Source organism: Chiloscyllium punctatum, chromosome 38 (assembly GCF_047496795.1).
Source record: "Chiloscyllium punctatum isolate Juve2018m chromosome 38, sChiPun1.3, whole genome shotgun sequence".
NCBI lineage: Eukaryota > Metazoa > Chordata > Chondrichthyes > Orectolobiformes > Hemiscylliidae > Chiloscyllium > Chiloscyllium punctatum.
In genome coordinates this window covers 6637324-6649611 of record NC_092776.1, presented here as the reverse complement: position 1 = coordinate 6649611, position 12288 = coordinate 6637324, and the positions used below count along the sequence as shown (strand labels likewise).

Sequence of the window (12288 nt, the reverse complement as noted above, 5' to 3'; positions counted from 1 at the left end):
CCCTCATAGCTCCATATTTCCCTTTATTCAACTGAAATATTGTCACTTCAGATTGTACCCACTCCCTCTCAAATTGCAGATTGAAGCTTATTGTATTATGGTCACTACTTCCCAATGGCTCCTTCACTTCGAGGTCACTGACCAATTCTGGTTCGTTACACAATACCAGATCCAGAATCGCCTTATCCCTGGTCGGCTCCAGCACCAGCTGTTCAAAGAATCCATCTCTGAGGCCCTCCACAAAGTCTCTTTCTTGAGGCCCGATACCATCCTGATTCTCCCAGTCTACCTGCATGTTAAAATCCCCCATAACAACTGTAGTAACATCTTTGCGACAAGCCAATTTCAGCTCCTGATTCAATTTACATCCGACATCCAGACTACTGTTTGGGGGCCTGTAGATGACTCCCATAAGGGTCTTTTTACCCTTAGTGTTTCGAAGCTTTATCCACACTGACTCTACATCCCCTGACTCTAGGTCCCCCCGCGCAAGGGACTGAATATCCTCCCTTACCAACAAGGCCACCCCACCCCCTCTGCCCGTCAGTCTGTCCTTACGTTAGCACGTGTAGCCTTGAATATTCATTTCCCAGGCCCTGTCCCCATGAAGCCACGTCTCAGTTATCCCCACAATATCGTATCTGCCAATTTCCAAAAGAGACTCAAGCTCATCCACCTTGTGTCTAATGCTTCGTGCATTCATATATAGAATTTTTAATTTGTTACTGCTCTCACCCTTTCCCTCAACCCTTTCCCTCAACCCTTATTTCACTCAACTTTACAGCATGATGCCTTTTCCAGTTTTCTGCCTCCTTGATACTGTTGTCTTTCTTGACTTCTCTTGTTCTAACTACCCCTTCAATTTCCTTTTTAAACATCCAGCTTGTCCCCTCCCCCCCGCTAGATTACTGGAAAGTAGAAATCAGACAAACATGTAGTAAAGGCTGCGTAGTTTGAATATAAATTTAAACTTTTATGTGGACTGGAGTAAGTAAACCAGCGTGCAACATATAAGTGAATTTCTGGAGGGTGTTCAGGTTAGTTTTGTACACCAATAATGGGACTTGTCATGAGTTGAGTGGTGAACTGCCTTAATTTTTACCTGACAGCAGCAGTTACATAATCTAATTCAAGAACCTTTTGCAGGGAGAAACACAACTAAAATTGTAAATTAGGTGAGTCTGACTTCAATGGAACAGTGAACTGGGCAGGTTTAACTGGGTGGAAAGGTCAGAAGGTGACAGGAGGTTTCAAGCAAACCTAATGCAGAACTAAACTTTTTCGCAAAGAGGCAAAAGTTCTACTTGGCAAAATTAAAAACAATTGTCTTTGGAGACTAAAGAGCTGAAAGATGACAAACTGAAAGAGCAGTTGCAGATAACCTTCTGATAAAGAAAACGTTGATCCCATCCAATGGGAAAGATGGAGAGAGTACTCTGGAGATAAAAGAACTGCCAGAAGCGAGTATTAGCAAAAAACATGTAAGTGGTATAAAAATCAATTCATTATTTTACGGCTATTAGGAAGTTGATAGTGCCAGGAGAAATCTGGGTCCCTTGAAAACTAATCATGGTGATATGACCAAAAACAAGGAAGTGGATATGTTTAATAGTTGCTTTGCAATAAAGGTAAAAATGATAACATTATTGGAAAACTCAAACATATTGATTTCAGGACAGCGACTCACCAAAATTAATGTAACCAGAATTAGTGATGAAGAAAATGACGCTAGATATTATTTTTGACAATTCAGGCTAAGTACATACAAATCAATTTGATCACATGGTTACTTGAGTGCAAAACAAATTACTTTTTGACACAGGAGCAGAGTGGAGTCAAGAGATATATCCTTGTAATGTTTCACCCTGTAAATAAATCAGTTTCAAACAAAGACTGACTGAGTTCTTACTTCTCTCGTCTTGAACAGTGTAAATGGATGCATTAAAGAGATTAGCTGAATGGTCAGTGATATCTTTGCAGGTGGATGTAAAATAATCTGTTAGTAGCTTTAAAAAAAGGGAAGGCTTACAACTTCCTGAAACAGTGGATGTCCAGAGGGATTTGTGGTCTAAGTGTATAAATCGCCAAAATGTCTCCGTTCCAGAAGGTAATCAAAGGCTAATTGAATTCTGGCCTTCACATGCAAGATTTGATTACAAGTGAAGAATCATGTGACAGCTATTCTTGCTACAGTTTGATTAGACCACCCTTGGAATACTGAGCAGTGTTGGTATCATGCTGTAAGAAGGATATATTGGCCTCCGAAGGAGTTAGCTTTACTAGAAGTGAGTGAGGTTTACAAGATTTATCTGAACTTCAAGGGTTCAGTTACGAGGAAAAATTGTACAAGTTGTGACTGTCTTCTCAAGAAATTGAAAGATTATGGTGTAACTTGATTAGTGTTTTCACAACATTAAAAGAGTCAGATATCATTTCCATTGGTTGGAGGTGTCTAGGCTGTTTGATCCCAACAAAGGTTAAAGTTGTTTTTAATCTGAAACTATATAATTCCAATAAAAATTTAGTTGTATATTTTTAGTGAAGCAACTTAAAGACTATGCTAAGTTTTTCTTCATCTGAAGGAAAATCAAGTTTAATGCCTGCTAAACCAAAATGGAAAAGTGAAAAGGCAGGAGGATGTCAACAGTGTGGCCTCTGTCACTTGGGCTCTCTCACACTGGTTCAAAGTTAAAAGTAGATTGAGTCTAGTATAAAGAAAGACAAATAGTTTTATGGTTTGGTCCTCCTTGAGGTATAAAATTTTAAGCTTAAAAATGTGTTGCTGGAAAAGCGCAGCAGGTCAGGCAGCATCCAAGGAGAAGGAGAATTGACGTTTCGGGCATAAGCCCTTTTTCAGGAATGAGGAGGGTATGCCAAGCAGGCTAAGATAAAAGGTAGGGAGGAGGGACTTGGGGGGAGGGGCGTTGGGATTGCAATAGGTGGTTAAGGTGAGGGTGATAGGCCGGAGAGGGGATGGGGGCGGAGAGGTCGGGAAGAAGATTGCAGGTCTGGCACACCCTCCTCATTCCTGAAGAAGGGCTTACGCCTTAAACGTCGATTCTCCTGTTCCTTGGATACTGCCTGACCTGCTGCGCTTTTCCAGCAACACATTTTTAAGCTCTGATCTCCAGCATCTGCAGTCCTCACTTTCTCCTAGTATAAAGTTTTAACCTGAGACTAAAGTTGGACAGTTGGATTCTTGGATACATTCAGCAGTAGTGATAGCTTTGGCAAAAAGAATTAAGGAGAATCCAAAGGGTTTTTACAAATCTATTATGGACAAAAGAGTAACTAGGGAGAGAATAGGGCCCCTCAAAGATCAGCAAGGCGGCCTTTGTGTGGAGCCACAGAAAAAGGGGGAGAAACTAAATGAATATTTGTATCAGTATTTAGTGTGGAAAAGGATATGGAAGATATAGACTGTAGGGAAATAGATGGTGACATCTTGCAAAATGTCCAGATTACAGAGGAGGAAGTGCTGGATGTCTTGAAACGGTTAAAGGTGGATAAATCCCCAGGACCTGATCAGATGTACTCGAGAACTCTGTGGAAAGCTAGAGAAGTGATTGCTGGGCCTCTTGCTGAGATATTTGTATCATCGATAGTCACAGGTGAGGTGTCGGAAGACTGGAGGTTGGCAAACGTGGTGCCACTGTTTAAGAAGGGCGGTAAAGACAAGCCAGGGAACTATAGACCAGTGAGCCTGACCTCGGTGGTGGGCAAGTTGTTGGAGGGAATCCTGAGGGACAGAATGTATTTGGAAAGGCAATGACTCATTCAGGATAGTCAACATGGCTTTGTGCATGAGAAATCATGTCTCTCAAACTTGATTGAGTTTTTTGAAGAATTAACAAAGAGGATTGATGAGGGCAGAGCAGTAGACTTGATCTATATGGACTTCAGTAAGGCGTTTGACAAGGTTCCCCATGGGAGACTGATTAGCAAGGTTAGATCTCATGGAATACAGGGAGAACTGGCTCAAAGATAGAAGACAGGGGGTAGTGGTGGAGGGTTGTTTTTCAGACTGGAGACCTGTGACCAGTGGAATACCACAAGGATCGGTGCTAGGTCCTCTACGTTTTGTCATTTACATAAATGATTTGGATGCGAGAGTAAGAGGCACAGTTAGTAAGTTTGCAGATGACACCTAAATTGGAGATGCAGTGGACAGCGAAGAGAGTTACCTCAGATTACAACAGGATCTGGATCAGATGGGCCAATGGGCTGAGAAGTAGCAGATGGAATTTAATTCAGATAAATGTGAGGTGCTGAATTTTGGGAAAGCAAATCTTAGCAGGACTTATACACTTAATGGTAAGGTCCTAGGGAGTGTTGCTGAACAGAGACCTTGGAGTGCAGGTTCATAGCTCCTAGAAAGTGGAGTCACAGGTAGATAGGATAGTGAAGAAGGCGTTTGGTATGCTTTCCTTTATTGGTCAGAGTACTGAGTACAGGAGTTGGGAGGTCATGTTGCGGCTGTACAGGACATTGGTTAGGCCACTGTTGGAATATTGCGTGCAATTCTGGTCTCCTTCCTATGGGAAAGATGTTGTGAAACTTGAAAGGGTTCAGAAAAGATTTACAAGGATGTTCCCAGGGTTGGAGGATTTGAGCTACAGGGAGAGGCTGAACAGGCTGGGGCTGTTTTCCCTGGAGCGTCGGAGGCTGAGGGGTGACCTTATAGAGGTTTACAAAATTATGAGGGGCATAGATAGGATAAATAGACAAAGTCTTTTCCCTGGGATCAAGGAGTCCAGAACTAGAGGTCATAGGTTTAGGTGAGAGGGGAAAGATATAAAAGACACCTAAGGGACAATGTTTTCACGCAGAGGGTAGTACTTGTTTGGAATGAGCTGCCAGAGGAAGTGATGGAGGCTGGTACAATTGCAACATTTAAGAGGCATTTGGATGGGTATATGAATAGGAAGGGTTTGGAGGGATATGGGCTGGGTGCTGGCAGGTGGGACTAGATTGGGTTGGGGTATCTGTTCGGCATGGATGGGTTGGACCGAAGGGTCTGTTTCCATACTGTACATCTCTATGACTATGCATTTCCAAACTTTTCTTGCATTTACTGTCTATTATAGCCATAGTGTTATTGTCGAATACTTTTTACGTAGAATGCCTACCGTGTGGAAACTGGCTATTTGGCTAAGCAAATCCACACCGACTCTCTGAAGAGCCTCCCACCTAGACTCAACCCCGTACCCTTTCCTTTTATCCTGCATGGCTGATCCACCTTGCCTGCACATCCCTGGATGCTATGAGCAGTTTAACATAGCCAATTCCTCTAACCTGCACGTGTTTGGATTTAGGAGGACACTCACACAGACACTGGGAGAATGTGCAAACTCCACACAGTTGCCTGAGGCTGGAATTGAACCCGGGTCCCTGGTGCTGTGAGGCAGCAATGCCATCGAGCATTAGCATGTCCAAATCGAGCCACCCAGCAGACCTCCCTCTCCAGAGGAAGCATTAGCAAACCAGATGGACTTTTTAACAACAAGCAATGATTGCTGTGATAGCCATCATTACTACAGACTAGAATAGTGTTCCAAATTTGTTTAGTCAAAATTGCATCAACTACAATGATGAGCTTTGAACCTAGTCACCACAGCATTGGCTTGAGCCTTTGGATTATAAGCCAAGCACTAGTTTCATTATACCACCACCTCCACTAAGGTTGGCCCAAGTTTTCCTATGTCTTTCTGGAAAGAGTGATCACCATTCTACGTAAAATAAAAGATATTAGAACACCTATTTTCATTTAGATTTCCTTCCCTCCCAGTTAATTACTTTCTCTAAAATATTATCCTTGCAGATGCTGGTGGAAGAAATAAATTAAAGCCCTGTGAGTAATACTAAGCATGCTGCTTCTTTTTGGTTGTTAACTGTTATGGGAACGATAGGAATATCTTACCATAGATACCAGAGTTTTGGGATTGAGACTTTTCTGTTTGCACTGCCAACTTGTGCAGTACATGTTAGATTTTAAGTACTTAACTCATCAGATGGTAAGAACCTGAAGATGGGGACAGGACTCCATTCCTCATTGAGATCTCATTGGGTCATGCTTGTATTGTTTGTTTGTTTGTTTGTTTGTTTTTTTTTGAAGCTATCCAGCCTCTCAATCAAATGGTTAAACTGAGCAGGCTTGGGATAGCTTAGCAATTTACCCTCTGAGCGTGGGTTTTGTCGTAAGCTGTAAATGGTGCTTGCCAGCCAGTTGATTGGAGCTCCATTCCACTGGAGATAATGTGGGTGGAAAGGAAACCAGAGAAGGTGATACAAAAACTTCTCCTGAAAGCCAGACTAAAACAATAATGCAGATTTAATTAGGCAGGCCTTGTGGGAAAACATTAACTCATAAGTGTTGTGTTTCTGTAGTGTAGTGGTTATCACGTTTGTCTAACACGTGAAAGGTCCCCAGTTTGGACCTGGGCAGAAACAACATTACAGATACTCCTGTGTTAACTCAGCGAGGTGTGCTATGCCTGCTTGCTGATAGAAGTGAACAGAGCTCCTCATTTAAGTAAGATGGCTCAGTGGTTGACAGCACCAGGAATCTGGGTTCGGTTCCATACTTGGGCAACTGTTTGTGGAGTTTGCATGTTCTCCCTGTGTCTGTGTGGGTGTCCTCCCACAGTCCAAACATGTGCAGGTTAGATGGATTGGCTATGGGAAATTGCCCATAGTGTTCAGGGACATGCAGTCGAGGTGGGTTAGCCATAGGACTTGCAGGATTACAGGAGGAGAGTGGATTTGGGTCTGGGCAGGATGTTCTTTGGAGGATGGGTGTGGACCTGGGCCAAATAAAGTGCTTCCACGCTGTAGGGATTCAATATTTCTTTGATCTGTTAAAGTATCGCATCATAAAAAATTGATGGTTTGCTTCATGTCAGTGGTGCTTAAGATTCAATTTAGTTTCTTGGGAGAGAAAGGCAAACCATGCTGAGAAAGCAAGTTTTAAAAGCAGAACTGAATGCTTCAAGGATGGCTGAAAATCTATCAATTAAATGCCTACACAATCAGATCTGATTTTTGCTTGATAAGGACCCTGTTACGAACAAATCAAGACTTCATGTAAGTTTAAGTGTCAGGAATGGAGCTGTAATGGCTTTTTGTCTCTGTATTCCCCATTTTAGTTTTCTAATGCATGGAATAGGTGGAAGTATAGTATTGAAGTTGTAAATGCAACCTGGTATGTAAGGGGATTTGGAATATCACCATTCAGTCTGCTTTAGTAATATATTGCCCTTGTTGAGCTTGTTGAAAATGTCTACTGCGCACAATATTTCGTGTTCTGTTTCCCTCCCCAGCTCAAATGCAGTTTGCCTTCCTACTAATTTACATTGGGACATCCTGTTTTCATGCTATGATCTGTTTGCAATGGTCTGTAGTGAAATGGTAGTGCAACTCGACTTTTTTTAAAACCCCATCTAAAAGGACAAGTTTGCATTTAACAGAAATTGAAACAAAATTCAAATGTCCATCTGTGCAAGCGTAATCGTATGTTTCAGAACATGTTATGCAGGCAGGCAAATAAATGCTTAGCATGTTGCATTATATTGCACTATGGTTTCACTACAGGCCATTGCAAACAGATCACAGCATGAAAACAATGTCCCATGTAAATTAGTAAGGTAAACCGCATTTGAGCTGGAGAGGGAAACAGAAAATCAAATATTGTGCTTGGTAGGGTTTCAATAAGCTCAACAAGGCCAATACATTATAAATTGAAAATGTGTTGCTGGAAAAGCGCAGCAGGTCAGGCAGCATCCAAGGAGCAGGAAAATCGACGTTTCGGGCATCAGCCCTTCTTCAGGCTCATGCCCGAAACGTCGATTCTCCTGCTCCTTGGATGCTGCCTGACCTCCTGCACTTTTCCAGCAACATATTTTCAGCTCTGATCTCCAGCATCTGCAGTCCTCACTTTCTCCTCCAGTACATTATAAAAGCAGACTGAATGGTGGTATTCCAAATCCCTTTAAATACCAGGTTGCATTTATAGCTTCAATGCTAAATTTGGTATCTTATTTCATGATTCACCTTATTTTAATAAATCTGACTTTTTTTTGGAAAATCTACAAATTGCCATGTTTTTCTAAGTAGGCATTTGGTAAAGCTTGAAGGTGTGATCATCAACGTTTCCCTTGCTTTTAATTTTGTTTACATATCTTTTTAATTGACTTTCATTGAATCAGAAGAATCCCTGCAGTGTGGAAACAGGCTACTGGGCCAATCAAGTCCACTCTGACCCTCCAAAGAGCATTCTATCCAGACCCACCCTACCCTATCTCTGCAGTTCCTATGTCTAATCCACTGAGCCTGCATGTCCATGGACACTCTGGGCAAGTTAGCATGGCCAATCTACCTAACCTGCAAATCTTTGGACTTTGGGAGGAAATCCGAGCACCCAGGGGAAACCCCAACAGACACAAAAAAAATGTGCAAACTCCATACAGACAGTTGCCCAAGGGTGGAATTGAACCCAGGTCCCTGGCGCTGAGACAATAGTGCTAACCACTGAGCTGCCATGCTGTACTTCCTGATTTCTTTCGTCCTGTTGTATTTTTAATTTTTCATTGCCACTGTCTTATCATTTAGCCTCATTATATCTTTTTGATATAACTTGAATTTGCAGTTTTATTTTGTGCTGCCCTCAACTGATATGAATATTTTTAATCAGTTTATTTGGATGTACTAGAACACACCTCTGGAACAGATGGGACTTGAACCCAAGTCTCCCGGCCTAGAGGGGAACACTGCTGTGCTACAAGAACGCAAACTGATGATTATCAGTTGGGTATTGATCACTTTCAGGTGGTACATGTTGATAGGGATCTCACCTGTACTTTATCTGTATAGGAACAGACTAAGACTCTGGTTGTACAGTTGAGTGTTCATATCTCTGGGCGAAGCTCTGGCTTAACACTCACCTGCCCAAAGGTGCATCATAACATATCCAGATAGATACAGACAATTATAGAAACAAGCTTAAGGGTGGATTTTCTTTTGGTGCGAGTCATATAGTGTGACTCTGTTTATTAAAAAAAAATCCTGTGTCTAGAACCTCTGCTTCTGTAAATATCCTCTGGCCACCTGCCTTCCACATTTTAACAGCATCTGAATACTTAACACATCCTATTATCTATTTTTTAACGTGGAATCTTTGCAAATGCCAACTAATGGAGATGAGGTTTCCTCTGAAATCTGATGGGGAAAATGTAATATAAATAAAATAGGGTATTATTGAAATGGTTCTCTTATTTCAAAGACAAGTGTATCTTGGAAGTCTTCTCTACTTGTCAACTTGTTTTTGACTTGAGTAAGCACTCATGTTTTTTCTGTTATCTTTGCTTTTTAGGGGATGACGATTTTTTTAAACAGAAGGAATCTGTTCTGAAGCTCGTAACAAAAACCCTACCTTCAGGTTCACTTTCGCTAGAGAAGAGTGTTTGCAGCAAAGAGGCAGTTCAACGGCACCATTCCTTTCCTCCATATCCTGGGAGGAAAAACTCAATGAATGGCTTAAAAAGCAGCTTTACAAGTTTGCCTGTCTCCCATTCAAAAGAGAAAAGAAAGCGCAATTCATCACCTGACATCAGGAAAAAGAAACGAGACACCTTATCACAACATTTAGATGTGACTTTTCCTAAGAGAAGCTGTGAAAGCAGGACCACTGGTAAATACAGCAGTGCTATCACTGAAACAGGTTGCAATGGAGTACTGAAAGATCACAATAATGGTGATTTGGAAAATGAGGATCTGCCTCTTGAGGCTGATGAATTTCCAGATTCTCATAGTTGCTTACCATTTGATTCATTGCTGGATGAGGAACTATCAAGGAACAAATCTCCAAATGTGCATGTGAGGTTTCCTGCAGAGGAGAAGGCCAAGTCTGCTCTGGACAGTGTCATTTCTTCAAAAGAAAATCGCTCTGGGCTCCTTAGTAGGCACTGTTTGGTTCCTTTTGACAGTAAAAGAACACAAAGACATGAACCCAACTCTTTACCAGTTTTGCCTTTGGATGAGGAAAGTAGATCCTTATCCTCTCCAGAGAAGAGACAGTTGGGACGGTCCAGTGCTGTCCGCATATCGGACACCAGTAAAGGAAGCGATAGGAAACTGAGGGACAGCTATATTAGCATGGATAGTGATGATGATGATGATCACTGTAATTTAGACAGTGATGAAGATGAAAATCTTGTGGCTTTGGATGATCTCCTAACTTTGCGTAACAAGCCTGTATCTAGTACACCAGAAAAGCTTGACACTTCCCTTCCGTCGTCTGCAGCTAACACACCCACAGGATGGTTCACTGTAAGTTCATAATAAAGCCTTAGGAAGTTTCTGTCATTCTCCATCAGCCAACTTTGACATTGTTTGTCTGTAACTTCATAGAATCGTAGAATCCCTGGAAGCAGGCCATTTGGCTTATTGAGTCCACGCTGACTCACCGAACAGCATTCCTGCATCCATCCCTGTAACCCTGTAGTTCCTATGGCTAATCCACCTAACCTGCATGTCTTTGGACTGTGGAAGGAAACTGGAGCACCTGGAGGAAACTCTCTCAAATATGGGATCAATATGCAAACTCCATGCAGCCAGTTGCCTGAGGGTGGAATTGAACCTGAATCCCTGTCTTCTGTAAACTTTGTGCCTTACCTTTTCTCAGTTGGTTTTGGCTCTATGGTGAGATTTAATGGATAGGCCAGGAAAACATTTGAAAATACAGCTAATTTGAGCTGAAAGCTGGTACACTGGTGGCTGGAAAGGGAGAATAAATAAAAGACAAAACATGTAGCTCAGAATCTGTTTACAAAGAATTATTTCTCTTTGTAAATGAAAATTTACTGTTGTAGGGGCACTATTATGTTCCATAGTGATGAACCTGGGTTGCAACTAGTTTGACTGCTACTGTTCTGCACCTAATAACATAAGAGCATAAAGAAAAGCAGGTGTCAGTCAGTCAGCCCTTTGAGTCTAAGGTAAAACAAAGAACTACAGATCTTGGAGATCTGAAGCAAGCAAAAACAAAAATTGCTGGAGAAACTCAGCAGGTCTTGGCAGCATCTGTGGAGAGGGAGAAAAAGGAGGTAGCATTTCGATTCCAATGACCCTTCTTCAGAGCTGTTGTGCTTTGCCCTCCACAGGTGCTGCCAGACCTGCTGAATTTCTCCAACAGTTTCTGTTTTGTTTTGTTTGTTTCAACTCTTTGAGCCTGCTTTGCTTTTCGATGGGGTCATGGCTGATCTTTGACCTCAGTGCTATTCTCTTGTGCTATCCCTACGTTCCCTTGCTGTATTTAATATGCAGGAATCGCTCATCTCAGTCTTGAAAGTACCCCGTGACTGAGCATCCAAGTAAAAACACTTGACCAGTTGCTGCAATAATAAGCAAGGTTACCCTTCTGAAAAACTGAAACATAAATATTAGATTTGATGCATTGCAGACATTAACAGGGCTCCTGCTGTTGATTGCTGTCCAACTTTGCTAAGAGTATCAAATGCAGATGCTGTCTTTGTTCATATGTGCAATTTCAGATGTAAAAATCCAAGTGTATTTTCTGCATTTCGTAAGCAGCTTGGTTAGAAATATGCAGGGGTCTAATTTCCTGCAATTCATTTCATTGCACAGGTCTTAGAGGACTTGTGTGCTGGTCAGCAAGAATTGAAATTGCTAACACCCAAGTACATGGGCTGCTGAAGCTGAACCAGCCATGAGTTCAGCACATACTGGATTAGTGGTGCTGGAAGAGCACAGCAGTTCAGGCAGCATCCAACGAGCAGCGAAATCGACGTTTCGGGCAAAAGCCCTTCATCAGGAATAAAGGCAGTGAGCCTGAAGCGTGGAGAGATAAGCTAGAGGAGGGTGGGGGTGGGGAGAGAGTAGCATAGAGTACAATGGGTGAGTGGGGGAGGAGATGAAGGTGATAGGTCAAGGAGGAGAGGGTGGAGTGGATAGGTGGAAAAGTAGATAGGCAGGTTCGACAAGTCCGGACAAGTCAAGGAGACAGTGCTGAGCTGGAAGTTTGAAACTGGGATGAGGTGGGGGAAGGGGAAATGAGGAAGCTGTTGAAGTCCACATTGATGCCCTGGGATTGAAGTGTTCCGAGGCGGAAGATGAGGCGTTCTTTCTCCAGGCATCTGGTGGTGAGGGAGCGGCGGTGAAGGAGGCCCAGGACCTCCATGTCCTCGGCAGAGTGGGAGGGGGAGTTGAAATGTTGGGCCACGGGGCGGTTTGGTTGATTGGTGCGGGTATCTCGGAGATGTTCCCTAAAGCGCT

General features: G+C 42.5%; 1 protein-coding gene across 1 annotated transcript in view; it reads left to right on the top strand.

The window, feature by feature from the left end:
* slf2 (SMC5-SMC6 complex localization factor 2) overlaps positions 1-12288 on the top strand; it is a 111722-nt gene that overhangs the window by 57180 nt on the left and 42254 nt on the right. The window contains exons 5-6 of the mRNA XM_072557085.1: positions 5822-5851; positions 9368-10323. Coding sequence (XP_072413186.1) covers positions 5822-5851; positions 9368-10323 — 986 coding nt within the window. The remainder of the gene's footprint in view (positions 1-5821; positions 5852-9367; positions 10324-12288) is intronic.